Source organism: Pelecanus crispus, chromosome 6 (assembly GCF_030463565.1).
Source record: "Pelecanus crispus isolate bPelCri1 chromosome 6, bPelCri1.pri, whole genome shotgun sequence".
Classification (NCBI taxonomy): domain Eukaryota; kingdom Metazoa; phylum Chordata; class Aves; order Pelecaniformes; family Pelecanidae; genus Pelecanus; species Pelecanus crispus.
This window is the reverse complement of record NC_134648.1, coordinates 47,303,696-47,330,836: the sequence shown is the minus strand read 5'-3', so window position 1 is coordinate 47,330,836 and position 27,141 is coordinate 47,303,696. Positions and strand designations below refer to the sequence as shown.

The 27,141-nt window shown below is 51.5% G+C and overlaps 1 protein-coding gene across 1 annotated transcript; it reads right to left on the bottom strand.

Moving 5' to 3' along the window:
• Positions 1–1,276: 1,276 nt before the first annotated feature.
• VSX2 (visual system homeobox 2) lies at positions 1,277–26,717 on the bottom strand. Its single transcript, XM_075713153.1, has 5 exons — positions 26,276–26,717; positions 24,890–24,974; positions 21,911–22,034; positions 2,689–2,869; positions 1,277–1,608 (listed from the first exon to the last, which is right to left on the bottom strand). The coding sequence occupies exons 1-5, from the start codon at positions 26,715–26,717 to the stop codon at positions 1,277–1,279; spliced, it is 1,164 nt and encodes a 387-aa protein (XP_075569268.1).
• Between the last annotated feature and the right edge of the window lie 424 nt (positions 26,718–27,141).

Here is a 27,141-nt window from a genome sequence, read left to right as displayed (position 1 = left end):
ATGTACATTATTTACACACCATGGGCTATCATCTAACACGTCAAACGACCGGGGGACAAAGACAAACAGGGGCTGGATGGAGGGGCTTAACCTTTGACGGAAGAAAAACAGTAGCTCTGGGGAAAGGGTGCTCACAGCTGAAAGCAGGACAGAAAGGGTCACCTGGAAGTCACTGTCCTACGGTTTTCGGGGGGGAATAGCGCCTTACTGGGATGGGAAGGTAGTGGTACCACAGAGCGGGTTTGGCTGCCTGGGTCTGCGTGGGCTCGTGTGGGGCCAGCTGGGAGACGTATGTACACGTTACAGGGTGTATCGGGGTGGATGTGCATGGCTGTCATTCCCTTTAACACTCAGAGGGCGAGCTGGACAAATTTAATTCAATAAATACATTGGGTGGATGTTGTTGTCTCACCTGGAATAATGTATTCAGTAAATAAATTCACCATTTGGCCACTCCGCAGGGGTGCCAGGGCTTTGGTGTTTGGGGCAGAGTCAGCCCCGGCTGTGGTGGCCAGCCCTGCGGGAGCCAGCAACATAGGCTGGGGTCACCTCGAGGTGCCAGGAGGGACGAGGGTGTTGCACCCGTGGGCTAAACCTGCCTCTCCCTGCCAAATGGAGGCAAAACTCGACAGCTTTAAAGCTGGAGCCCCTTCCCAGCAGACCCCAGCACTGGGCAGGGAGAGACGGGTGGAAGGTGCAAACCACCCTGGACAGAGAGTTGCCATTTCATGCAAACACTGCCATGGGCTTGTCCCACTGCGGCCTGGGCCAGAGGCAGAGGTGATGGCCGGGGCAAGGTGGCAGGTCTGCCTGGGGCACAGCGGGATGGGGGGCCAAGGGAAGGGGCCTGGGCCACACTGGGGAGAGACGTGCACCAAGGAGGGGCATGGCAGCAGGGGACAGGCTCGCTCCAAGGTGGCGGATGGGGTCTGGGGCTGGAGCAGGCGGAGAGAGCCCCAGAGCTGGTCGTGAGGCTGGAGGGACCCAGAGCCTCCGTGTCCTCTCGGGTGGCGACAATGATGGGACACTTCCTGGTCCCCCAAGAGGAATGGGTGGGGGGGTGAGGAAGGCCCGGTGGGGCAGAGGAGCGAGGGGCAGGGGTACGCTCGAGGGGAGCAGGCGGGGGGCACCCCTGCCAGGCAGCCCCAAACGCAGAGACTGGGGCTCCGCTCCCCGGGACAGGGGCGGCCGGGGGCGCCTGGCAGTCCAAGGGGGCACATGGCCCCCGGAGGACACAGTGTCTGTCGGGGCTGGCTTCCGCCACCTCTTCCCCCGCCTAGATCAGCTTCTCCTCCTTCTGCGACGAGTTCAACTTCTCTGTCTGTCTCTCATCCTCCGCCGCTGCCGCCTCCTCTCCTGTCTCTGGCTTCCTGCCTGGGGCCGGGGTGTCCCCGGCGATGGTCCCCAGGACTTTGGTGCTGTGCTCCTGAGCTTTGGCCCTGAGGGCGGCAATGCTGTTTTCTCTCAGTTCCTCCTGGGAAATGGTGGTTTTGGAATCCGGGCCCCTCTCTTCCTTGTCACCCTTGTCAAGCTTGGGCAGGGCCTGGCGCTCCACCTCCGTCTTCCTCCCCGCCTCAGCCGCTGCCTCCAGAGACTTTTTGTGCATCCCTAAAAAGAATTGTTGGTATTCGGGTTTAGAAAAGCGCCTGGGCATGGGAAAGCCATCTTGAACTGAAAACAGCAAAGATAAAGAGAGGCCAGAATTAAGGAAAAGCAGAAACCCTCGCTTCACGCAGCAGTCACGGCCAGCCGCTCGCTCTGGCCCCCGCGCGAGGGCAGCCCAGGCAAGGCAGCTGCCTGCTGGGGCAGCCCAGCCCCGGCATCCGTGGCCTCGGGGCTGCCCCCAAAGGTCTATAATTACTCTCCCCTTCATTTCTTTTTGTGAACCTAAAGCTAACTTATCTCCGCATGGGGATGAGGGTCTCAGACAGCAGCACAGTTGTCTGAGCTTCACCGAGGCTGGGGCGGGAGATTCCCCATTGCCTATTCCTGTATCAACCCGCTCCTCACACAACCCACCCTTCTGCCTCTCTCAGTTTGACACAGATAGAAGCACAGGACAGCCCATTGTCAAGATGCCAGACACTAGTTTTGGGGCAGAATCAGCCTAAAAGGTCAGAAAGCAGGAAGCAAACAGCAGGCGCATATCAGGGTAGCTGTCACCTCCATGTCTGCACAGAAAACCAAGCGAAACCAGGCAGGAATGCAGCTCCCCCAGGTGCCCAGAGCAGGAGGAGGCAGCAGCATGTTCCCCCGGGACTTGGGGCAAGGAGAGCGCATTTGGGGGTCCCAGCACCCCACACAGCATCATGGGGCTGGGGGATTCAGACCGGGATGACGTCCTGCCTTGGACAAGGGTCAGAACCCCTGCACCAGGGCTGGACACGAGGGTTGCTCGTGCCACAGGAGTCGAAGGCTAACACCAGCCTGAGCATGGGGGGCAAATTCCTCCTGCCCTGGCCAGATCCTGCAGGTCAGGATCCAAGGACCAGCAAAGATTTGGGATGAGTGGTCAGACCCTATTGATGAGGGCAGCTAGGGGATGGGGGCTGGAGGGCAGCGAGACAGGAGGACCTTCCCCCGCCGGCCTCCAAATGTGTTTTCAACATGGCTCCAGTTTCTTCCTTGCATCCCCCCACTTCATCACAACCCGCTTGCCATCTCCCATGAAGGCAGCTGCTCTCTTACCCAGGAGCCAAGGGGCGCAGGACTCCATGATGCCATCCTTGGCAGACTTGAGGATGGATTCGGGCAGTGGGATGGAGTGACGCACCATGGCACCGTAGAGCCCGTACTCAGCCATCACGCTGCTCCTGCCCCAGCACTTCTCCCTCTTCCGCCATTTGGCCCGGCGGTTCTGGAACCAAACCTGGGGCAGGTGACAAGGAGGGACATGCGTTTTTTGGGGGGAGAAGGTGTGTCAGTCCCCTTCCCGCATGGGAACACACGTGTGCTTGTGCAGCAGGTTGAAGGCAGACACGTTGGTGCTCATCCCAAAAGCACTGCGACCTCTTCCCCCATGCAGCAGCACTGGGTATCTCTCCCTCCCTCCCTTGCAGGAGCAATGAGGGCCAAGCATGAGAGCAGGTCCCATCCCTCTCCGCAGGATGTAATTAATTTGCCATCGTGGTGTCTTTTTCTAGCGGCTTTTGGCTCTCGTGCCTGGGATTTTCTTTCATTATTTACTGGGTGTCTGAGCTGCGGCATAGGGCTGCAGGCAGCAGTGCCTGCAGGGAGGGCTGGGCTGGGGGCGGATGCTCCGGAGAGGCGGGAGAAGGGGGAAGCTGATCCGTGCGCTTCGCCCTGAATTCCCAGTTTGAAAAGCCCCTCATCTTCTCAGAAAATTGGCAGAATAATCTCTGAGCTGTGACCTGAGGGGCAGCCAGCAGAGAGGCGGGTGGTGGTGGCGGGAGGGGGGATGCTCGCAGAAATCTATTAGCGCTCTCTCTCCGATTTCCATTCCTCTTGTCTCCCTTGCCCTCCTCCCTCCCCAGCTCCCCTCCCTTCCCGCCGAGCAGAGGCATCAGCTTTAGATGAAAAATTGCTCGAGGTCTATTCAGAAGGAGGCAAAGGAAGAGTCAGCCCCAGGGGCAGCCCAGGCCTGATTGAAAAATAAGTTAATTTCAGTTTGAATCGATGGGCCTCAGGCACTGAAATATCACGGGAAATTAAAGCAGCTGGTCCCCAGGGAACCACGCCATTGACCTGCGCTAATTAATGCCATGGAGTTACCAGGCCCCTCTCCGAGAGGCAGCCCCTCCCTCCCCGCGGACACCCCAAACACCTCCTCATTTAACTAATTAGACTCACAGAAAATTGGGTGTTAATTTGTTTAGGATTTTTTTTTTCCTTTTCTATTTTTTTCCCTCCCTTTCCCAGAAAGTACACGGCAGAATGGAAATGAATGGTGGGGTCTCGCTGGCAGATGGATGCTCGGGGTCACTCCGCAATCTTCTCCGACTTGATTGCTTGATTAGGTCGTTAGCACATTAAAAAAAAAAATTGCTTGCCGTCTGGCGCTGGCCTGATGAGTGGGATGAGGCGGGAATCGCCTGGGTAATTTATCTTTTTATACTGCAAAGAATTTGATTTCAATCTGCAGATATATGGAGGTGCCTTTGACACCTGTTTAACATTACAGAGCTGACAGCTTAACCCTCTCTTGTCCCCACCGCCCGTAGCCATGGGGGAGCTCAGACTGCAGCGGGGAGCACTGGGGGACTGGGGCAGACCCCCAGTTCTGCCGTGGGGACCACGAGTGATGCCGCGGAGTGATGTCTTGCTCTCAGCTGGCAAGGCAAGCTCGCTGCTTCTGTGTGTGCAGAGGGGAACTGCCCAGCACCGAAGCCTTACGGGGACAGAGCTGCAGGGTAGGCTGGTGGCTTGGCCATTCCTGGGAGTCCGGCCAGCCTGGCCCCGCAGGGAGCTCTGCGGGGCGAGTGGGGTGGTGGTCCCAGCAGCTGTGATCCCAGCTTCTCCCAGCAGAAGACACTCCGTGCATGTCAGTGGGGATTTTACAGCCAGGCTGCTTCACCACACGTCACCTCCTCTGCATGATAAACAGTCTGATTTACACTTTCATACTGCCGATACGTAACCCCTGGACCATGGATGGCTGCGAATCCACCGGGGCCTGAGCAAGGACCCTCAGGGGTGCACAGCTTCCTCTCTCTGCCGGCTCCCCAATCCCTGCGTGACACACGGGTTTGCTCAGTCCAGCGGTCAGCAGGATGTTGGCAGGGTTCCTCACTCCAGGCCACACGCTCCTCCCACTCCCAGAGCCCAGAGGGCAGAGCTGGAGGGGTCTGGGTCACTCCCTCTCCAACCTCAGCACAAACCCCTAGGGTTCCTTCTCACCCACCAGACTGGGGTGGCGGGGCACCCACCCCCAACACCTCCATGCTGCGAGGGGGCAGCCCAACCCACCGGGGCCAGGAGAGGGATCCTGCCTGTTCAGCCCTGGATAAATCAGTACAGTTACATCCCTCGCCGCAGACCTCCTCTGTATCTCCCTTGGCTTCAGGGAGAAATTCCTGCACAACCCAAGAGCCCGCGCCTGTAAATCTGCCTTGGTTCTGGGCTGCAGTGACACCTTTCCATGTACCCAGAGCGGCTTGCAGGGCTTGGCTGTGCACAGCTGTTTTTGTCACCAGTTGCCACACCTAGGGATCACAGCCAGGAACAGGTTTTTCCATCAAGTACCAAGTGGGCAACTTCTTAAACTCTCCTCAATCATCTTTTATCCAGGTGCCTCTTCACTGATGCTTCTACCACCTCTCCCTTTCCCTTCCCTCCTGCCTTGATGCCCCAAACATCTTCCCCCGTGCCTCATGCTCCCCCTGCCCTTCTCCCTGGCCAGGTCTCAGCCTGCCCCAGTGCTGCCCGCTGCCACTAAACCTGCTGCCCTGGAGCATCCCCTTTCCCATGGCAGGGCCACGCAAATGCCGGAGCCAGCAGAAGCTTTGCCAGCTGGCAGCCCAGTTTTGACTAGAGCTGGTAGAAAAATTTCAATCAAAAAATGCTGATTCAATCACACAGGAAAAACTGCATCCGGCCAGTAGAAGTGTAATCAAAAGTATCTATGTCTTTCTTCTGAATGCTGTATTTTAATCTCAGCTGCCTAAGACATGCAAAATCTATGCTTTAAAGCCAAATGGGAAAGTCAAAATGACATCAACACCTCAGTAAGATCACTCTGAGATTTCCCAAACCAATTTTTTTCATCTGATGGGAACTTCCTCTTGGTTTTGACTAGGAAAAAGGAAACTTTGAAATCCCAGCATTTCTAGCAGAACAGAAATTGGGAAGACTGACCATCTTGCTTTAATACCAGGAACCATATCTTCATCTCAGGCATGAAGCTGAGTGAAACCAATGGTGCTCAATACTGAATATTGCTGGGATCAGACCCTGGCCCAGTACCTCTGCCACATGCCTGTCCTGAGGAACACGGAGGAAGGAGCTCCAGCACGGCACTGGCAGCCCCCAATGCCATTTCAGATCAGCAGAATTATTCCCTGTGTCCTGTTCTTGGGTTTTTGTCCTCATTCAGATGGCTCCATCAGTGGGACTTTCTTCTGCAAGAAGATCTCACTGCTTTCTTCAAATTTCTTGATATTACCAAAATTCTCCTGTGCCTTGATTCTGAGCTGAATTACACACCACTTTCAGTAATTCTGAGGTATTTTCAGCTGTGTTGGTACATCAGACACAACTTCCAAATATGCAGTTATTTGTTATTGGCACCTCACTTTTCCTGGAGAGGGTTTCACCCTTACACTTACGTTTACTTGTGGTTTTGGTATTCTGTGTCTTCTTTGGCTGCTTGTTGTCTTTGCTGGAAGATATCTACTTTACAACTTCGTCCAGCTCTGTAAAATTCAGTTTCAAGCTCCGCTTCAAGCAATGTTTAGGTTTGTCCACGTTTCCTCTTGACCTTTCCCAGCATGTGGATGGGCTCAGCTTTGTGAAATGCTTTATTGATGTGGCTGTGTACCACGCACTTTCCTTCTCACTTGCTTTCATCTGGTTCTCCATTGCACAGTCCAGGGTATGGTGAAAAGATTGTGTTCATGCTTCCACACTTCATGAGCAGTGGTGAAAACCCCTGATTAATTTTAGACTGAAGCGTGTCAGATGTTTGTGCAAAGCTATCACAATCTGATGTGCAGAAGTGTCTTTTGGGCATCTTAAAATGATTTACAGCTTTTTATTATCACACAAGCACCCTCTGTGAAACATGGGAAGCTGGTTCCAGGAATGCTATCCTCAAAAAATGGACAACAGAGTAAAGAGGACAGGTTTGTCTTGTTATCCGCCAGATGCTTTAGCATCTGTGGTCAGCCCATGTATGCACATTTGCTGTTTAGCAGCCCACAGGCCTCTCCTGGACTACTCCTGAGGCTCCACAAGTGCCACCCTTGGCACACCAAGGGCTGGATCTGGGGTGGTCACTACCATGGCTGAGTTGGGGGCAGCAGCCAAGCATGCCTCTTGCAAGGCTGCCGGACACCCTCTGTGCACCGGCAGCAGGATAAGATGATGCTCACTGCACATTGCACATGGCAAGTTGGGTATGCCTGCACACCCTGCAGAAACTGCAGGCTCTTCCATGTCCATGGGCATTGGTCCTCTAGGCATAGAAAAGCTGCAAGACCAAAACCCATCACCTTGCAAAACCTGGTCTCAATATGAAGAAGGCAAATAGACGGTGGTAACATAACACCTCACTCAGAGAGGATCTGCCCATCAACTCAATCCTATCATTCGATCAGAGCTGAGCATCACACACTCTCTAACCCTACTGGGCACATGACACTGACACTGTTTCCTCCAAGAGCATCCTGTGGTGGTGCATCCCCACCACCATGTTTTCTCTCTTCAACTGCTTTATGACTTCAGGAATTCCTGCCAGAACGCAGCCTTTGTGTAGTGAGTTGGTCAGTTTGGCGCCCCTTAACTGTACCAGAAACTCCCACATGGTTGATGTGGGGAGCGAGAACAGTCATTTACCCCTGACAGCCTTGAAACATAACTGAGTGGAGCGGTATCATCACTACTGGAATTCCAGTAATTACTGACCCAGATTGTGGCTCAGATGGAAAGTTACTGATGACTAAAGCCAATCATCTCACCAGCCTATAAAACAGCAGTCCTAAGGGAGGCTCTTTGAGCTCTCCTGGACCGCAGTGGGGTGCACCAGCACCTCCCTCTGAGTGGGACTCCTCTCAGAGCTAGCAAACTCTTAAAGTTTGCTAAAATCAGAGGTCCATTGCTGAAGACTGACAGCGGAGCCTGGGCTGAAACCCTTCACTCCTTGACACTCAACCCTCACCCACTGAGAAATGCCAAGACATTTGATGTGAATATTTCACTGAACTCAAGGGGAATTTTTAACAGGTATACCTTTATGTATATATGTATATAAATATATATATATGTATTAATGTCTGTGTGTATGCATGTGTGAATCAATTTAAGTAGGCTGTAGATGTATGATTTAATTACAAAGTGAGTCTTATATTGTTGCTAAATATACACATATATGTATTATCCTTATTCACATAAACCGTCGACCAAGTCTGAGACTAAGATTGGACCGAGCCGCACCTAGACTCCTCTCTGAAAAGGAGTTTAGAAAGCAAGGGGGTCTATTCTGAACCTCATGACTCAACAGGAGGGTCCTCCTTATCCCCTGCATCCACAATCTCTCTGTGAATCATTCCAACTCAGTGTAACTTAATTTTCCTTTATGCACTTCTTCTATGTAGTAATAGAGTGAACCTTGTCATCTTTGAATCTTTAACTAAGTTGCTGTTTTGATTAATTTTGTCTAATCACTTTGTCAATCACTGATGACTGAGTGCTATTAAAATATCACAATCAAATCCTGCAGTTTGCCACAAGTAACTTCTAAACTGCTACTAAATCAAACTGTGTAAAAAGTCACTCATTCACGACAAATTAACATAGTCAGCAGGATTCACAAATCTGTGTTCATGACACAGCCACAGCCTATGAACCAAGATAGCACTGCAAACACCAGCACCTTCAGTGTTATCTTCTGGATCCTTGTTCTACATGCCTGTTCTCCTGAAGCCCCCTTACCAAAATCAGCAGTATTGCAAAGCTTTATAAATGGGGATGTTTCTAACTTTAATCATCACCTAATTCTTACCCTCAGTGCCCACAGCCCAAAGCAGTAAAAGTTCAGGCACTCTGTGCTTGACCACAGGGTTGCAACGTTTTGGAGTCAAGACTGGCAAGGTTATTCTCGCCAGTTGCCTCTTCTGAATCAGAAATGATGACCGATACTTCTTCAGATTATTGATGATGCAGAAGAGCAAATTGTAGTAGGAGGAATCTCTCATTTTGCAAAGGGACATGAGACTCAATGTGTCCTTGTTATCCGCATTCATCATATTAGTTAGTTTGTTTACCTAATCAACTCCTGAATCATTGTGTGCTAAAGAGAGAAATCTCCCTGAGGTTGGCCATGAGCCAGGAGTCTGAATTAGCAAAGGGATATTTTAAGGTGTCTAGGGTGTTACTGTGTATTGTTTCTGTATTGTTTCAACATAAAATTTTCACTGGTTACACTCATTTTATTGGCCGCTACTTTCCAAGCTGGGGCACACAGGCAGGAGAACAGGTAGTGACCTTTCTTTGTCTAATTAAAAAAGTTATTTTCTCTGCCCAAGCATTCCTCATCTCTTCAAGGAAAATTCCAGACTAGATAACAGGGAATTTTTGCTTCACCAGATCTCACATACTGCCTTTGACGTAGCATTTCAACAGGGGCCTTTCAAGTAATAAGCTGTATGGACCACAAGATGGTCCCAGCCCAATGCAGTGCATGCTGAAATGTCCACTAGATGGCCACAAGCAAATGCACGTCCACATATGCACAGACACACAGACACGCCAGCACCCGCCTCCCCAGCACATGCCTTTGCCAGGCTGTGGGGAGCAGCCGTACATGGCTGTTGGCAAACCAGCAAGGGACAAAATACCAAGTCCCCGCCAAGCATCAACACTGAGACCATCCCCCCCGCCCACAGACTAACAGGCATATCTTCTTTGCTCTCTGACAATTTCCCTGGCACAAACCTTCAGCTTTAGGGAGCTGAACTGTCACTCTGTACAATTCCTGCAAAGAAGCCATTTCTGATACTGAGCTCTTCAAGTGAGGACACAGCAGAGGAACCCTATTCTCCCCAGCCTGGCAGCCTAGGAGCTTTCTGGAGGTCTCCTGTGACATTGCCTTGGGTTGTAATCCTCTGCCATCATCCCACCTGAGATGATGGTGCTGATGGCTTTCTGACCCAACACACTCATGTCCATCCAGCACCACACTCATCTCCCAGGGATGCAGCCATCTTGGGCTGAACTGTGCAGATGCTGAACTTCTCATGTTCGTCCACCAGATCTCTTCCCTCTGTGGCATTTACTGCCTTGGGAAACATCCAGATATCAACACCAACACCCTGTAGTTGCTTATGTCCCTTTCCCCACCATGTTGCTCTGGACTGATCCTGTCACTTTACTGTATGGACAGCAAAGCATCGGCACAGAGAAGCTCTGTTCCTCAGTGCAAGCTCTTCATACTGGTTTCCCCTCTCCTGGACTAGAAAAACCTGGTCAGGCCTGCTATACCCCTCACAGCAGAATGCTGCTCCTAAAATCATGTCAATTCCCCACTTGAAGCCCTTTGGTGGCTACAGCTGCAGACCAGAGAACACCTCTAGCTTACCTCCATGCCTGGGGCCCTGCTGTCATCTTAGCACTCAGTTCCTCCTGACAACTCCACATCTCCTTTTCTACCTTCTTCCTTTCCAACCCAACACTCTACAATGAAGCTGTCAAAATGAAAACCTCCCCTGAAAAAATAGCAACGTCCTCACCTTCATTTGGACAGTGCCAGTGGCCCTGGCTGGGTTCAATCTGAGGATGTGAGCACTGCAAATAATAACCTCATATCTTCCTCAGTGCAGGTCCCCATTTGCACCCACAGGCCCTGGGGCTTTACAATGAACTGCCACAAGAGTGTAAGGTCTGACTGGGTCCTGGGGCTTCCCCAAATCCCTCCCCTGTAGTGATCACCCCAGGAAAGCTTCCTGTCCCCAGGCTGCTGGTGGAGACTGCACCACTTGTGTAAGGCTGGAAATGGTTTATTGCTGTCTTTTCAAATGTAATGTCAAAATTATTGGCACTGTTTATAGTGACATCACTTTCTATGGCTGGTGTAAAGTGGGTATGAAGTTAAATGAGAGCAGTAAAGGTTGCACATGGGCTGCATGGCTGATCGCAGGACTCATCATCCCTCCTCTTACTAAACACTGGGAAAGAGCTTTCTGAGCTCACATTAGAAAGAGAAATTCCCATGTGCAGCATGACAAGAGCCCTTCCTGGTAATAGCTGGAGTCATGTCCGACCAACTCAGCTAACAGGTCCAACCAGACGTACTGAGACGATCTGTGAGATGGTACTCATCCCTCTCAAGCAAAGACATGATGGTTCATCCAAGCTTGGGTCTCCTTTAAGCTAAACTGGCACAGGGCACACATTGAATACGGGCTCAATATGGCACTCACCAAAAATGTACATGCTATTACCATGCCCCCAGTCCTGCAGGCCAGGCCTGCCTCTGAATCCTACCCTTAAAAGCATTACATGGGCCAAATGTAGCTACATGTTGTAATTTATCTGACTTACACAGCCAAAGCTGTAAAATCCTTCTTGACCAGGGAACATGTCTTAAACTGTGTCCCCTTGGCAAATCTGGGGTTTTCACCTGGCCTTGCCACCTCATGTGGTGACATGTTTTCTCACTTGTAACCTTCAAAAAGTAGTGAACTTCATCAGGTGCAGGGCTCCCATCTTTCCCAAAGAAAAACAAGTGTGCACATGATGTGCATGGTAGGTATAGTGAAATCAGTGGTTCAGCACACTCGATCTGTGCAACACATCTGCACAGCAAATGCATCCCCGAGACATTGACTTCATCATGGCTAGACCATGATGCCAGCTGACCAGCAGCTTAGCTAGAGCTACAGCTCCATATAGGCTGCCAGATGCTGGGACATGGCAGATAAACACCCAGATTCCTCTTTTCCTAACATGCTGATTGAAAAACAGGAAAAACACCAGGGTCGTGGATGCACGATAGTCATGGGAAACCTGGCAAGAATGTGCCCATCATCCTAGTCCACACAAACCCAGGGAGACATTTGTCATTGACACAAAGGGTGATACTGCACGTCCATCCTTTGGGTGCTCACCATTCCTTGCTCCATTAACCAAGCGGCAATCCTGCCTGTATAATTTAATTTTGCCTCTGTTTCCCCCACTAACACCGCTCTTCAGGTCCTCTGGCACAGAGGAAACCCTGGCATAGGTCTTCATAAACATCCATATGCAATGCAGGGACACACCATATTATCACCTTCATGTTAGAGCAAGGCAAGTGAGGGCAGTCAGAGGAGAAATGTCACATGCCCTTCATGGTGCCTTTCAATGGGCACCAAAACCAGACCTTGGGATGCCAGCCTTCCTCAGGGATGTGGAGTGCTGCCTGTGCTCTGGGGCTGCCCCTTGCATGCCAGAAGCAGCTGCATGTTGCCCTTTCTTTTATCAGTACACACAGAGCAGGACAAAGTTGTGCTCTGGCCTTCTCCAGAAAAAAATGCAGGAGCCAGAGGCCGTGCACCAGCAGGAGATGGTGTCTGCAGCACTACCTGGTGCCCACCATTTCCTGAGATAAGGTTCAAGCCCATCCCTGTGTGCGTGGGGACAGCCTGCAGTACCCACACTGAGGGCTACAACGTGGGCTCACCAATGCACAGGAACTCTTGGTGAGTTGAAGCATTAGCTGGAAGATATCTACGGAAACGTGTTACGTATTGTAAAACGTTGTAACATGTTGTTGTAGGTTTCGATGCAGCAGCTTGGGCTGAGCACCAAAAGGAGAAAGTTGCAGTCCTTTACAATCTTCCCTTAGGAAGATACATGGTAAGGACGGTGTTTCTAATTCCTTGCCTCAGGCAATAAGAGATATCTGATCACCCAACCTCAGCAAATCCTTCACCGGGCTCTCTTGAATCTGGGGAAGGAGGAGGACCGCCAGAGCCAAGGAGCAGGCCAGAACAGCAGTCTGTCCCCTGACCGCCACCCAAGAGGTCAGGACTGGAAGTTATGTTGGCTGCACCAGGGTGGCCCTTCAGCGCTCTACTCCTACCACGTGTCTGCTCCTGGCTCTAACGTGTTCTTCAGCTCTGTGTACCCTTAACCTTCTTTGGGTAATTCATGACTCCAGGAGTTTTCACATGACACCTTACAGCTGCAGAAGACTCATGCTCCAGGCACTGGCTGCTGCTGTGCCACTGATGCCTGCAGCTGCCATTGTCAGCTTGGGCTAGTGCACAGCACAGCTAATGGTGTGACCTGCAGAGCTGGCAACGCACAACCTGCTCGTGGATGCTGCTTGCACCAGGGCAGCACATCTGAGCTCACCAGGACATGCCCAGGTATCCCCCATGCTTAGTCCACCCAAGCTAAGCTCTTCGAGGCAGGGGCCCTCCCTCAGTTGTCACTTAGCCACTGAAGCCTTGATCTCAGTCATGGTCACCATATAAGCTCAACTAGTTGATCCAGTCAACTAACAAATGTCAGGGTGCTGTAGGGACAGTCATGGGGGACTCTGAGTTGGAAGAATGGCAGTGAGGCCAAAGATATGAAGGGACCTAGAGATATCAGAAACACGTAAAACAAGTTATCTTGGAATGGACATCACCGGCGCGTCTGGCTAAGAGCAGTGACTGGCACAGATAACTCATCATGCACATTTACATGGATGAGTTCGCTAGATCCTTCCAAGGGGTTGTTTCCCTGCAACACTCACAGTTCAGCCTCCCTCTGGGAGACCCAAGCAGTGCCTTTAGAGAGGAAAGAGTAGCACGGATGAGAAGGTATTTCCCCCAGTGGCATACCCTGTGGACCCCGCAGCTGCAAGTGAGCCAGAGCTTCCCAGAGGCATGGGTGGGCAGCCTGGCTGCACTGGCCTGGCTGAACAACATGGGTACGGGCCAACCCAGCCTGGCAAAGTGCTGCTGCTTATCCATGTTGTAGCAGGTCCTCTGCAGCATCCAGGCTAGAGTCAGTCAGTAGGTTACTTCTAGACATAATCCCCATGTTTACAAATGAGCAAAATGCATGCCATGGGCTTTTATATAAGTCATAGGAAGGTGACCAGGTATAAGCAATGCTTCACTTGCATTCCCCTGCTATGAATTTGGAGAGAAGGCCGCAGCTGAAAGCTCTAATAACTACCAGCCAAACCTTCAGAGCTTCCTTTGCTCAGACAGTTGGGAGCCTAGCAGAAACCCACTGAAACAGAAAGTAGGGAGCAAACCGTGCTTCTCACACCAGGCAGGTCCTAGAACTGAACATCTCTTGCTGCTCCCAGGGCAATGACACTCAGAGTAGACAGAAGAGTACATAATGCTTTCTCACAGCCTCTGGTGAAGGTGGTCTCTGGAAGCCACCCTTGCTGTAGGATATTGTAGCAACAGTTTGTTCTCCAACTCAGTTGCTATTTTCTGCTCCACAGAAGGACCTGCCAGCCTCACGTGGAGACCAGGGTCATCTGTATGTCTATTGAGGACTACACTTCTCAACACTGCACAGGCCTGTGCAAAACCTGGCTCGCAGAACACACACAAAGAAGGGCAATGAAAAGGCAGAGAAGGTTCGTGCTGCCAGAGAAGAATCAGAACAACTTGTGGAGATCTATCAGGGTAAAAGATAAACACTATAGAGAAAAATAGATCCATTAAGAAATAAAGGGGAGAGTAAATTAACTGCGTCTCTAAAATGCCTGTGTTATTGAACTGTTAAAAAAATCTCTATTCAAAGTCAGGAAAGGAGGAAAACTTTGTAATAAGGGGTCATTAAAGGAAAACCTGAACACACAACCACCAGCTGGTCCCTCTGCCAGGCATCCTAAGGCTGGAGGGGAATTAACTATTGAACTTGCTGGGCTGCCCAATTATTTTTTTTAAAATCAGTTGGGAAAAACTGCAGTGGTATCAGAAGAGAGAAAAGCAAGTTCATCATTAAAAGAAGGAGTGAATGCAAGTGTTCCCAGCACAGGGATTTAGGGTAGCATTTCCAGAAGAGCTTAAGCGATTGAGGAACTGAAGTGCCTAAGCTAACTCAAAGAAGTGTTACCTTTAACCTGCTGTTGTTAAGAAAATAGGGGGATAAATGCAGGGAAGAGTTGTCACAGCCTGGCATTAAGCCTGCAGAGCCATTCCTCATTCTCCTGCCATGATGGGGAAAGTCTTTGCCAAGGCACTCCACAGAAATAGGCTACAGCATAATATGTTGCCTGTCTGTCTTTCCTCTCGCAGGGAGCTTAAGTGCCCCAACACTTGAAGGTATCTGACGCTCGGTGATGGTATCTCCAAACCATGGAGAGAACAAGGAAGGAGCTGTCACTGCAAAGCCCCATTTCCTGCCCGATACTGTGGAGGAGCACACCAAAATCACACTGTCCCTTAATCTGCGACAACCATAAACACCTTGCAAGGTGCAGGCAAGGCAGTAGGCAAGGACAGGCAAGCTTGCTTTTATTTGTTTTTCTGTCCCATTTAGAAAATTGGTCAGCAGCTGAAGCAACTTAGGGACTGAACATGGAGGGGTAAAAAGGTACCTGGGTATATAAAATAGTCAAACCTCTATACATCCATCTCTGCACTAAAAAACACATTTTAAACTGCACCTACAGCCCCAGCTGTACCAGCGTAAATCCCACAAGCTGGGCAGGTAACCTGCATGGTCTAGCAACAAGGAGAGTCCCCACTTCACAGTAAGCTGAAGAGATGTTCCTGGCCCTCCATGTTCCTTCCTGCCTCCTGCCACATTTTCTTCCTCTGTCCAAAGGCATAGGATGTAAGACTCTTCAGGCAGTAATCCCTTTGGGAAGGCTTGCCTGGGCTCCTGCTCTTGCCCGTCACCCAGCCCCTCTGTCTGCAGCTCTGGTAATCAATTTGTAAACGAAGTTCTAGCACATGGACTGAAAATGGGCCTTAGATAAAGGGTAATGAAAACACTCCATTACAGAAAGGGCCAAATTAAACAACTCTTAATTGAAAAATGGAAATTAATATGAATTTAGATCAACTAAACAAGCATGTTATTGAAGAGGCAGCAAAGTGGATGAACTCCTCACATACCAATTAAAGACATGGAGGCAGAGATGCACCATACGCCATGAGGAACACTCATAATAATATTCTCACCAAGCCAGTAAGTTTGATTAGTTTTATTACTCTCACTTGTACACTTCCTTCATTTCTAAAAGCATAGGGGATGTTAATGACACTTATCTGGTATCACACTACCGTGGCTTGCCCCAGTGCTCAGGAATTATTTGCAAAGGTAGCCAGCACTAGCTGCTCAGCTCTGTTTCATGATTAACTTCTTGCAGGGTCTGCAGGGTTCTTAAAAAAATTAAGATATTGAAATGGCTGGCTCACACAGCTGCAACACTTTCAGCTTCTCCATCACCTTGGTAATCTATCTCCAACCACCCTAACTGCTCTGGTAATTTCCCTCCAGCTACATGATCTTGTGAATGTGCTGCATAGAGATACGGGTGGGAACCCGCTAACGTTGTGCCTTGTGCTGGCCTTTCTCTCCTGTAAGTGTGAGAGTCACCCAAAGTTTTTGCAAGAACAGAAGGGTCCTCACTTATTGACAGGAATAGTGACAAGTATGAGCTTAGAAAAACCAACATCACCACTACTTCCTGCAGCACTAAGAAATCCCTTGGCAGCCATTCCAGGCACAGATTCAGGAATGGTCAGCAACTACGTGGAGCAATCATCCCCATTCCAGATTAGGACTACAATTCAATGCTGTGCAGCAAGCAGGAAAAGCTGGTGAGAGGGGGAGAAGCCAGGGCTGCTAAAGCTGCATAAAGCCAATTTTTCCTTCACACTTTCTATCATGTTTCTTGAGGGAACTCTGTGGGTTGAGCTCCTGCTCAGTGCAATACAGGTTCCTCAGGCCTTTCCAAATTACATTCGCCTCTAAATACAGAACGTTTTCACAAAACTGAAGCAAGGTAAGCCTCTTGTTCTGGAAAAATACTCTTGGTACGAATGCTTCCCTCCAAATGACCACCCCTCCTGATTCCTCCATCCCCATTCAACTCCTAAAGGGCTATACAGTGATACTGAAATGTGTTAATCTGATAGCAGCTAAACCAATATATTTTCAATTAGAATTTTAGTTGGCTTTGTTTTGGTTTTAGCCAAAATTGACTTCTTAGCTGCCTGACAAAACTTGCTGGACACACAGACAATCCCCACTCCTCACACATGGCACCAGCATCTCCTTGGGGTTCCTTTTGCTTACGTGAGCAATTTTATTTGTCCCAAAATTCTTCACCCACGTAATTACCATACAATCATTTAACAACAAGAACTCACAATTTTTAGCATTTTTATTCTCTTTTTTAATCGATTAGTTCCCTTAAAAGGTGAATCTAGTGTCCCCCACAGTGGCAGTCAGGATCTTATTTTTTGGAAATACTGAATTGATTAATCAATTTTTTTGATCAGTAGAAGACATACTGTAATGACAAACATACATAGTCATTTCAATAATCTCAAATGAAACTGCTAATGAACTTTAATATTGTAGATACTGGTGTTTAAAGTTTGGAACTGTCACAATAAATTCAAGAGGGATAACTTATCTAAAATCTACACATTACACTTAAGAGCATCTGTTATGAGAAACACACTGATTTAAGTCAGGTGCCAGAACACTTGTCAGCTTGAGGCCATTTTGAATACTTCAAGTTGTCTATTAAGGATATACTTCCCTGCAGGAATCTACTTACCTCACCTGGATTTTACAGAATGGTCTGGGTTTATTCTAATAGCAGCACTTCAACTCTTCTGAACATTCTTTCAAATACATTGATTAACGTAGTCTTTTTCAAGTATCTTGCAAAATGGCCACAGTGACATCTGGTCTGACTTATGCAAAGTGTCTCACTAGGAAAATTAAATTCTTTTCCCACGTTGCCCAATGCAAGGATGCTCATGTTCCTTCCAGGAGCAGCCAGCTCAATACAGGAGGAAGATGCATGCAATGTGAAAGAGTGCTGCCTTGAAAAAAAATACATGTTCATCTTCTCTTTAAATGGAGGATTTGAATATTTTTTCCTGAATTCAATGTTCTCTCAAACCAATAACTTTCTTGGCCTCTGATGGCTATTTGTAGTGTTCTGTTGAAGGTTTTACATGCAAGCAGTTCCTATATATCATTCTCTCAATTGCAGTCTTTGAATTTCACTTTCATATTGAATTTCATAGGTGATTTACTTTCTCTTTGACTACTACCTCCTGAGAAATAATTCCATGAATGAAAATAAGGGCTAGATATCACTCCTAGGTGTGGATCCAGTGGGAACCCACATGAAATGCTGTGAAAGCCCACAGCATATGATGCTCTCAACAATCTTAGAAAACACTTTCGTTAATGACCTACAAGAGGGAGAGAACAATGTTGAAGGATGGGAGGAACTGCAAGCTACAATGAAAATGCAAAAATACAAAGCTCCCTTGAGCAATTAGAAACTCATGCAAGGAAAAAAAAATACGATGACATGAAATTATAAATATTATGAAGAAGGGAATATAGATTCATTGTCATCTGTCTCTTCCAAGGGGCATTAAATGATGCTAATAGATTCAAAGCAAGATTTATTTCATCTGTGCAGTTCTGCTGCAGAACTTCTTGCTGCAGAATATTAAGATATTTACATGTGTTCAAAATCCCAGGAGGCTGTCAAAGTACTCAGTAAGTATCACTAGATACCTGCTCTCATACTCTTCTCTAACATCCACCTCTTGCCAATGTCAGAGCTGGTAGGGCCATTATTATGCTTGTTAGCCAAAGTTAATAAAATGCCATATGAAACCCAGAACACTGAAGGGAAAATTCTGAGGATAAAAAAAAAAAAAAAACTGTCTTAAAAAAAGCTTGAAGTGACTGAATTAGATAATACAAGAAAGACATTGAGGTGCTGGAGCGTGTTCAGAGAAGGGCAACAAAGCTGGTGAAGGGTCTGGAGCACAGGTCTTATGAGGAGTGGCTGAGGGAACTGGGATTGTTTAGTCTGGAGAAGAGGAGGCTGAGGGGAGACCTTATCGCTCTCTACAACTGCCTGAAAGGAGGCTGTAGTGAGGTGGGTGTTGGTCTCTTCTCCCATGTAGTTAGTGATAGGACGAGAGGAAATGGGCTCAAGCTGCGCCAGGGGAGGTTTATATTGGATATTAGGAAGAATTTTTTCATGGAAAGGGTAGTCAAGCATTGGAACAGGCTGCCCAGAGAGGTGGTAGAGTCACCATCCCTGGAAGTGTTCAAAAAATGGGTAGATGTGGCACTTCAGGACATGGTTTAGTCTAGTCTACCCTTGATTGGTTTAGTGTGGACTTGGTAGTGTAGGTTAATGGTTGGACTGGATGATCTTAAAGGTCTTTTCCAACCTAAATGATTCTATGATTCTATAAATAGAAAGAAATAAATATGGAAGCAAGTAGACCAGTGCTAATCCGAGGCTGTTTCTGCAAGGACTCAGAAGTCTAGCTGAACTGCTGTGAACACACCTGGTTTGCAGCTGTAGGCATGTGGTCCCTTATCTCCAGGAAGACTGACAGGCAGGATGGGCTTCATAGAAGAACAACCACATGAGTAAGAGACTAGTGTGTGATTTATGAAGAATGATTTCAGAAAAGATCCTCACAGCTTGCTTAAGCGATGATGAAAACCAAAAGTGACAGCCAGGAGAAGAAATAGCTTAGATTTATTTAAAGAGTGTGAATATCATAACAAGGGGAAAAGAATTAGGCTCATACAAAAGGGGCTAAAGTTGAAAAGGAGCATGAGGTGAAATATCAAGAAGCATGACCAAGGCTGGGAATCATCTTGTCATGGCTTGTGACACACAAAAAAGTATGGACAAGGAAACTTCATAGAATATGTGGTAAGGGATGATTGGGTGCTGACCCATTGGAAAGATCAGTGGTGCTCGGGACTCCTACATGATCCTGATGCTCATCCTAGCAGGGTGCTCATGCTCTCACAGATGCCACAGAAATTCTGCTATTTCTCATCATTTCCCCTTTCATGATGAGCAAAAGTGTTACTCACAAGCACTTTCTCCTGGAATACGTGTGCCATTAGCAACACCTGATGTTCAGAACAGCCACACCACAGGGTGCTTCTGCTGTCCAAGTCTAACCTGATCTCTAGGGCAGAGGGGTCACAGTAAGGAGCACTCCTAGGTTTAAAAACTCTGCAGTACAGGAAGAGTAGGCAGTTGTTCATTAGCCAGCTGTGGAATGACATGCTGGCAGCAAGTCAGTGACAGCTAAGATACGTTAGCCACTACTTCACTTCCAAATCAGATAAAACACTGAGTCTCAACACTAGGAGGATGCTCCAGATGCTGAAGCAGTACATGCAGTGTCCAGCTCTGCACTGTCTGCCGTAACATTTCCCTCCACCTCACCCATAGTGAAGGCCCTTCAGCTCTGGCCAGAAAAATGGTGCCTCTGCAGTTCAACATATACTGTGCCACTAGATGAACCTCTTCTTTCAAAAGGCCCTTTACAGGAAATCAAAGGATCTTCTTTCCAGCTCAGCAGCAGATGGTGGGTGCAGGCAACACTAAACTCCCAACAGGTCTCTCCCCTCTTGACTTGATGTCCTACAGGGTGCCAAGTGGAGAATTGACCCTCTATCCAGCTCACTCTCTCTGGAGGCAAAGCACCAGGGCCTGTTCTCAGAGCAAAATCCTAATGCATCATGTAGGATTTCAGATGATGGGCCATTATTTCTGAAGACCAGTGGAAATCCTGTAGGCATGCAGGTTATCTGCAAGCTTTTAGGTCAGCAGGAGTCCTGCCAGCATAACAGGATAAGAAGCACAACTTGCTGTTATAAAAATGTCACTCTTGATTGAGCACAAGAATGAAGGCGGTGAGGGGGGCTCAGGACTGAGGGAAAAAGGGCTGCACTTTTGTTTGGGAGGATCTCCCTACCCCTGGACAGGGTCATGCCTCAGCAGCTTCCAGCATCAGAATTATCTTTCTAAGTGCCCTCTGCGCTACCTTCCAAACCCATGAGGGAGCAGCCTCCTGGGCCATCTCTTCAGCAGAGAGCGAGCACAGGCTGAAGGAATAGATCCACGGGTGCTGGGCATGCATGAGGGACTGAGAAGAAGGAGGAACCAGGGAAACCTGGACCCTCCCAACATCATGTGATACTCAGGCCAATGTCTCTTGTAGAAACTGCTATGCACCAGACACAGAGGCAGCCACTGCCACTGTGCAGGCAACCAGGCCAGTGTAACCCCCAGCCAGCAACGAAACATCACCTGCACCAGCAAAAATGGGTTCAAGGCTTGGCCATTACAGCCCTGTGCCTTGTGCGGCAACCTGGCGGGAGCAGAGCATGGGTAGGAGGGAGGCAGCAAAAGCTGCTGGAGTCCAACCTTGTGAACATCACGTTTGGTCTGTCCAAGCACACTGTGCCTCCCACGCTGTACACAGCAGCTGTAAGTCTTCTCTGGCTTTTTGGGCTGTAATGATTGCTTGCATACTGGCTGCCGTGCACACCAAAGGTTGGTGCTGGCACAGCCCTGTGGGTCAAGCTGTTCCTTACTGACGGAGGATTCACCACACAGCAGTGATACTCCACACAGCCTCGTCCTACCTCCTCACAGTGGCACAATAGGACTGGCATGCATTTAAACCCCAAACATGAAAAACCATTAACAAAAAATTATCCCCAGAAACTTCCAGGGAAGCTTCACTTGAGGAGGCAAATGCAGTGAAAGTGCAGAGACGGTGCAAACACTTCACTGGGAGTCACCCACCATTCCCACACTGTGGTCCTAGTTGCCTGTGACACCCCTGCGCATCCTCCTGCGCCCAAAGGAGCAGAGATGAGCTCTTTCCCTCCCACACTGCCCATCCAGACCCGGTCTCCAGGAGGCTCTCTTCTTGCCTGTACCACCAAGACCTCAAAACACTGCGGTCTTTCCCTGTACACCAGTTCCCCTTCAGTGATGTAGGATTCCCTCTGTTATACACACCCCAAATCACCAGTACAACACACCACGCACAGCACATGTTGACATACAAACACCAAATACAAATCTGCCAAGGAGAGCTGATCTGTCTACCTACGCATCAAGAGCAGGGGAGTGGACAGCCTGGGGAGGTTTATTCAGAGCAATGTCAGCCTTCCCATGCCACTACCTTTTCTTCAGGGAGGGATGAACACGGCTGAGAGGGGCAGGATAAGGGGGTCCGAGAGACATGATTACCTGTATCCTGTCTTCTGGCAACTCTGTTTTCATGGCCAACATCTCTCTAGCATATACGTCAGGATAGTGGGCCTCATTGAAGGCCTTTTCCAGCTCCTCCAGTTGGTAGGATGTGAAGATTGTCCTGAGGGGAGTAAAACTCTTTGATCAAAAAACATAAGGAGAAGAAGCAAAGATGATGAAGAGTCAGAGAAATGGACACAGAAGCTACAGAAACCGGGGTAACCTGATAACGCATAGCTTTTCCCCTCATCTCCTGCGTTTCTGTGCACAAAAGGTCAAGTGCCAGGGTGAAAGGAGAACCGGAAAATGCCAGAAGACAGCGCTTTATACAGTTACAAATCACCTTGCCTTTAGGGACTTCCCTCTGGAGACGGTCCTTCCCCAGCAGCAAGCACCTGCAATCAGCAGCCATGGCAGCTGGTCTTACATCTCAGACTTTGCTGCCTCTTGTGCGGATCCTGGGGGTGTCCCTATCCCTCACCGCCCCTCTGACAAGAGAGCGCACTGCTGGCCTGGCTTAAAACCACCCCCCTCCTCCTCTTGCATCCAGAGGTTTCTTAACCCTTTGATAGTCACACTGAGATAAAGCAGCATCCCCCGAGCACCCCATCTGGAGAGGTGCTGAGCCCTTCCCCAGCTGCTGGTCCTTAGCCTCTTCAATCTCCATGAGCAAATAATCCTCCCCTGGAACCCAGGGCATTGGCTGAATCCTCCAAAGGTTTTATCCATTCTGCTCCCCACTGCTTTTCACCAGTCTTTCCCTACGAGAGCCAGTGCCAGCTCCATTCCAGTTGCTTCCACTCCGATATCCCATTAGCTGCTCCCTGCCAGTTTGCATTACCCCATTATCCTCTGGAAATCCTCCTGGACCGCCCTGGGCAGGCAGCAGCCCAACCTGCCTCTGTGCAGCCAGTTCTCAGTTTGGGACAACCAGATTGAAAAATCAGCAGCTGGAAAGCCGAGATGGATGAAAGCCCTTCTCCAGGGGATGGATGAGAGGTCTCAGACCACTTCCACTCCCCCGAGGGTTAAAACTCCCACCCTCCGACCCTGCTAGTGCACAAAACATAATTTTCGATAGAAACTAACAACACTCCAATGGCAAAAAATAAAACCCAACAAATTGCAGCCTTTGTTCAAAGTAAATGTATAAATATATTATCAAACTAAGAAACATGTAGCTCCCAGAAGGGGAAAGGAAAGAGGAAAAAAAGTCTTTTTCTAAAATACATCCGAATTTCAGAAAAGCCCTACAATTCCAGAGAGTATAAACAGAAAATCTCAGAAATATCCTCCACTATTCAGAATTGAAAGGATTCCACCAGATCAATAACGTTACTAACAAAAGCAGCATGCAAATGCAGGGGACCTGCCTGCAATCAGATCCGTCTTTAAATTCACTCCTAAATCCATTCTCTTTTCAAACAGTTTTCCTTCAGCTCCGACAAATCTGTGAACTCTAGGGACCACAGAGGCACATTAAGTCGTGTATTTTCTCTCTCTGAGACCACAGGAAAAATTATTCCAATTTTGATCCAGATTAGATTTCAAGCATTCCGCTCCACCCTCCTCTGAGCAGAACGCCGAAGCCCAGCAAGGCTCACCAGCAGGAGGGTTTTGCCTGACATCCAGCTGAAGTTTTCCCCTTCTAGCTCTCATCCCTGGGTAGCCCCTGTCTCTTTTGCAATACACAATCCACTCTCCCTTTTGGTTTTTCTATCCTGCAGATATCTGCAGACTACTGGCCTTTCATCTCCCAGCCTGTTCCTGGTACAGCTAGAGGTCTTAACCATTTAGTATAGAATATACAACTACAGCTAAATGTTGCAGCTTTGTTTCCATCTAGAACTGAAAATAAAACGAATCTGAATTTCATTTCCTCCCTCCCACCCAGACTGTGACCTGTACACCAGCCCCTGCTGTGTTTTCACCCAGTCCTGTCTGGTCCACAAAGAAAACAAACCCGTATTTACTCCAGAGCACCCAAACTGGGAGCATTTGCCTGGGAAGGGACCCTGGGTTTGGGATGAGCCCTCCAGACCAAGCCTCTTGTTGCACGAATAGCAGGACACCTCCTGGGATAGTCCATCTCCTTCCACCCCGCATCCTGCTAAGCTTTCACCGGGGCATCTTTTAATCCACCCTTCCTGCAACATGGCAGGATTGATTTAATTATTCCTAAATCACCCTCGGTGGATGGTGTCTGGCCTTCCTTTGTCCTGACTCTCTGGCCACAGCAATGCCAGAACCCAGCACGGGATTTTTCGTTTCTGTTTATAAGGTGCAGACAACCCAACTCCATTTTAACTGTGGGAGAAGTCAGGCAAAGTCTACTACCCTGACCGTTCCCAAGGGGAAACCAAATTCCCTCCGGACCTCCCAAAGTGGATCTTCATTTCCTTAAGCAATTCTCCAGCCTTCTTCAGCTTCTCTGCAGGCTGTGTCTGATTCCCAACTATTTAATCTATTGGCAAAACATTTATTTATAAGTAATAAAATATTTAAATCACTGATAGAAATTGTCCCTTGCTGACAGCCAGTATTAAGATCGCTATATGCAGAGCACGGAACGGTTTTGATTATTTAACTGCTTCAGTTTCGGACAGGTTGATGATTCTTTTCCCCCTGAACACCGGTGATCTGCATCCCGCCCAGATGCTCACGGGCTGCTCGGGTTTGCGGCTCGGTATACCTGGATCCGCAGCCAGAAATATTAAATAAAATTACACCTGTGGCCGATCCCCCCCGCGTCCCCAAATCCGATTTATTTTGGACGGGAGGGGGAGAAAAAAGGAAAGGGCCCAGGGGAGAAGCGGCAGGGGCGCGGGGGCTCTCCGGCGGCCGGTGCCGGGAGGGATATTTCGCTCCGGCCGGAGCGGCTCGGGCCGGCCGGGGCGGCGGGGCTCGGCGCTGCCGGTGCCCGGTGCCCTGGGGAGGGGGCGGCGGGAGCCGGCGGGGCGGCGGCCGCTCGCTTACCTGTGCCGCCTCTTCTTTCGTTTCTTGCTCTGGTTTAGGGAGGATTTGGACATTTTCCGGTCGCTGGAGGAGACATCCTCGGAATCTGCGGAGAGACAGGCAGCGGCCGTGGGCTGGGGCTCCCTCCCCGCCGGGGACCCCCGGGCAGGGCCGGACCGGGCCCGGTGGCTCCGCTCCCTCCGGCGGCTCCGGCCGAAGGTTTCGTTGCGATCGCGCCGCGGACGGAGCCCGCCGCCGGCCGCTCCCTCCAGCCCGGCGCGGCCCCAGCCCCGGCCCCCGCGCTGCCCCCGGTCCCGGTCCCGGGCCGGGCCGCTTGGGGCGATCCCCCCCGCCCAGGGAAGGCTCCGGACCGGGACCGGGCTCTCGCTCTCGCCCCTCTCTCCCGGAGTCGTTTGCTGGGGCTGCTGTTGTCGCGCTGGTAGAATGCAGAGGCCGGCAAGCTCAACAAAACCGTAGGAAAATGGGGGAGCTGCAGCCCCCTCCCCGCGGCCGGGCACCCGCGGCCGCCTGCCCCAGCCCGGGGATCCCGGACTTCCCCGCAGAAACACCGGAGCGAGGAGGAAAAAATTGAGGTTTATGGAGCTACCAGGAAAAAAAAAACCAAAAATCCCGGGAAGAGCTGGTGCCTGCCCGCCGCCCCCCGCTCCCCAGGGGCGCCCCGGCCGGGGGGTGCTAAGGGCAGGGCGAAGTCGCCTTTGCCCCGAAGGAGCAGCCGGGGGACGGAGCCGGGACCCACATTTCGATGCGCGCCGCTGCGCCCCGCGGGGGCCGGGGCCGGCCCCGCTCTCCGGCCCCGCTCCGGCCCCGCTCCGGCCCGCGGCGCCTCGCCGGCCCCGGTGCCGCACCGCCCGGCGGGCCGTGCTGCGGGCGGGGGCGGCGGGCACCGCCCGGGCCGGGGGCACCGCGCCGCTCCGGACGGCTCCGGCCGCTCCCGGGAGGAGGCTGGGGGTTGCCCCCGGGGCCGGGACCGGGCGCTGCTGCCCGCCGTCCCGGGGGGACCCGAGGCGGCCTGGGAGCGGGGCCTGCGGGCAGGGTTTGCGGGTGGCTGCTGCCGTCTAGGAAAGGGAGGCCGAGCGGCCCCTAATTCGCCGGCAACGAGTGGCGGCCCCCGGGGCCGCGGGGGGGTCGCTCCGCGGGGGCTCCGCGCATCCCCGGGCCGGGCGCCCCCGGCCGCGCCATCAGACCGCGGCTGCAGCCCCGGACGGGGGGAAGATGCGGTCCCGCCCGCCCGCCCTTCTCCTCCTCCTCGGGACCGAAACGAAATCGCCTTCCCGCCGCCGGGCATGCGGCCTCCCGCCGGGGCGCCGGGTGCCGGCCGCTGCTGGGGGGCGGGCGGCGGCGCTGGCGGGGCGCAGCGGGGTCCCCGGGGGCCGGGGACGTGCCTACCTGAGCTGGCCGTCTGGCTGCTGTCCAGCTGCCCGGGGGCCCGGGCCAGGGGCTGCAGATGGACGCTCTGGGGGTCGGAGAGCACCTCCAGGAAGGTGGGCTGGGTGTAGAAGCCGGGGATGCCGCCGGCGCCCAGCAGCCCCATGCCCACGCCGCCCACCCCGGCGGGGCTGAGCACGGAGCGGGCCGCCAGCAGGTGCCCGGCGGGCAGCGAGTCCAGGGCGGCCCGAGGGTGCGACGGCGGCTCCTTATTCAAGCCCAGGATCTCCTGGATGCCGAAGCCGGTGCAGCGGGGAGGGGTGGGCCCGGAGCTGGGCTTGGCCCCCGCCGCGGGGGGCGGCGGAGGAGGCTGCGGCGCGGCGGCGGGGGCGGCGGCCGCGCCGTCGGGCTTGGGCTTACCGGGCAGGCTGGGGGCCAGCGCCGCGCCCGCTTTGCCCGTCATGCTGCGGCCGGCGGTCCCTGGTGCCCGCTCCGGGAATGCCTGGGAGCCCCCGGCTCAGGCCCCTTTTATCCGCCCAGCCGGGAGCCCGAGCGGGGTCAGAGCCGCGCAGCCAATCACAGGGGCCAGCCGCGATTAGGGATGCCAAAAAGCCGGCACCGGCGGCGGCGGGGCCGCTGCTCGGCGGGCTGGGGCCGGTGCCCGCCGGCGGGCTGGGGCGGCCGCCCGCCCCCGCGCCGAGAAGGGCCGCCCCGGCGGGGCAGGCCCCGGCCCCGCTTCGCCTCCAGCCGTGCCGCGGGAGGTGGGCTTAGGGCGGGACGGAGGCGCCCGTGCTTGCATAAACACGGCCCCAGCCACGGCACGGGGCACCGGCCCCCGGGAGAGATGCGCAAAAGAGCCGGGCAGGACGACGCCGGCGTCCCCGGCT

Excerpts from the sequence above, each read along its gene's own strand:
- VSX2 (XM_075713153.1), bottom strand. The coding sequence starts at position 26,717 with ATGACGGGCAAAGCGGGCGCGGCGCTGGCCCCCAGCCTGCCCGGTAAG. Across the intron at positions 2,870-21,910 it reads TGCCAGAAGACAGGATACAG|GTTTGGTTCCAGAACCGCCG; the intron begins GTAATCATGTCT and ends CACCTGCCCCAG. Across the intron at positions 1,609-2,688 it reads CTGCGCCCCTTGGCTCCTGG|GGATGCACAAAAAGTCTCTG; the intron begins GTAAGAGAGCAG and ends AATTCTTTTTAG.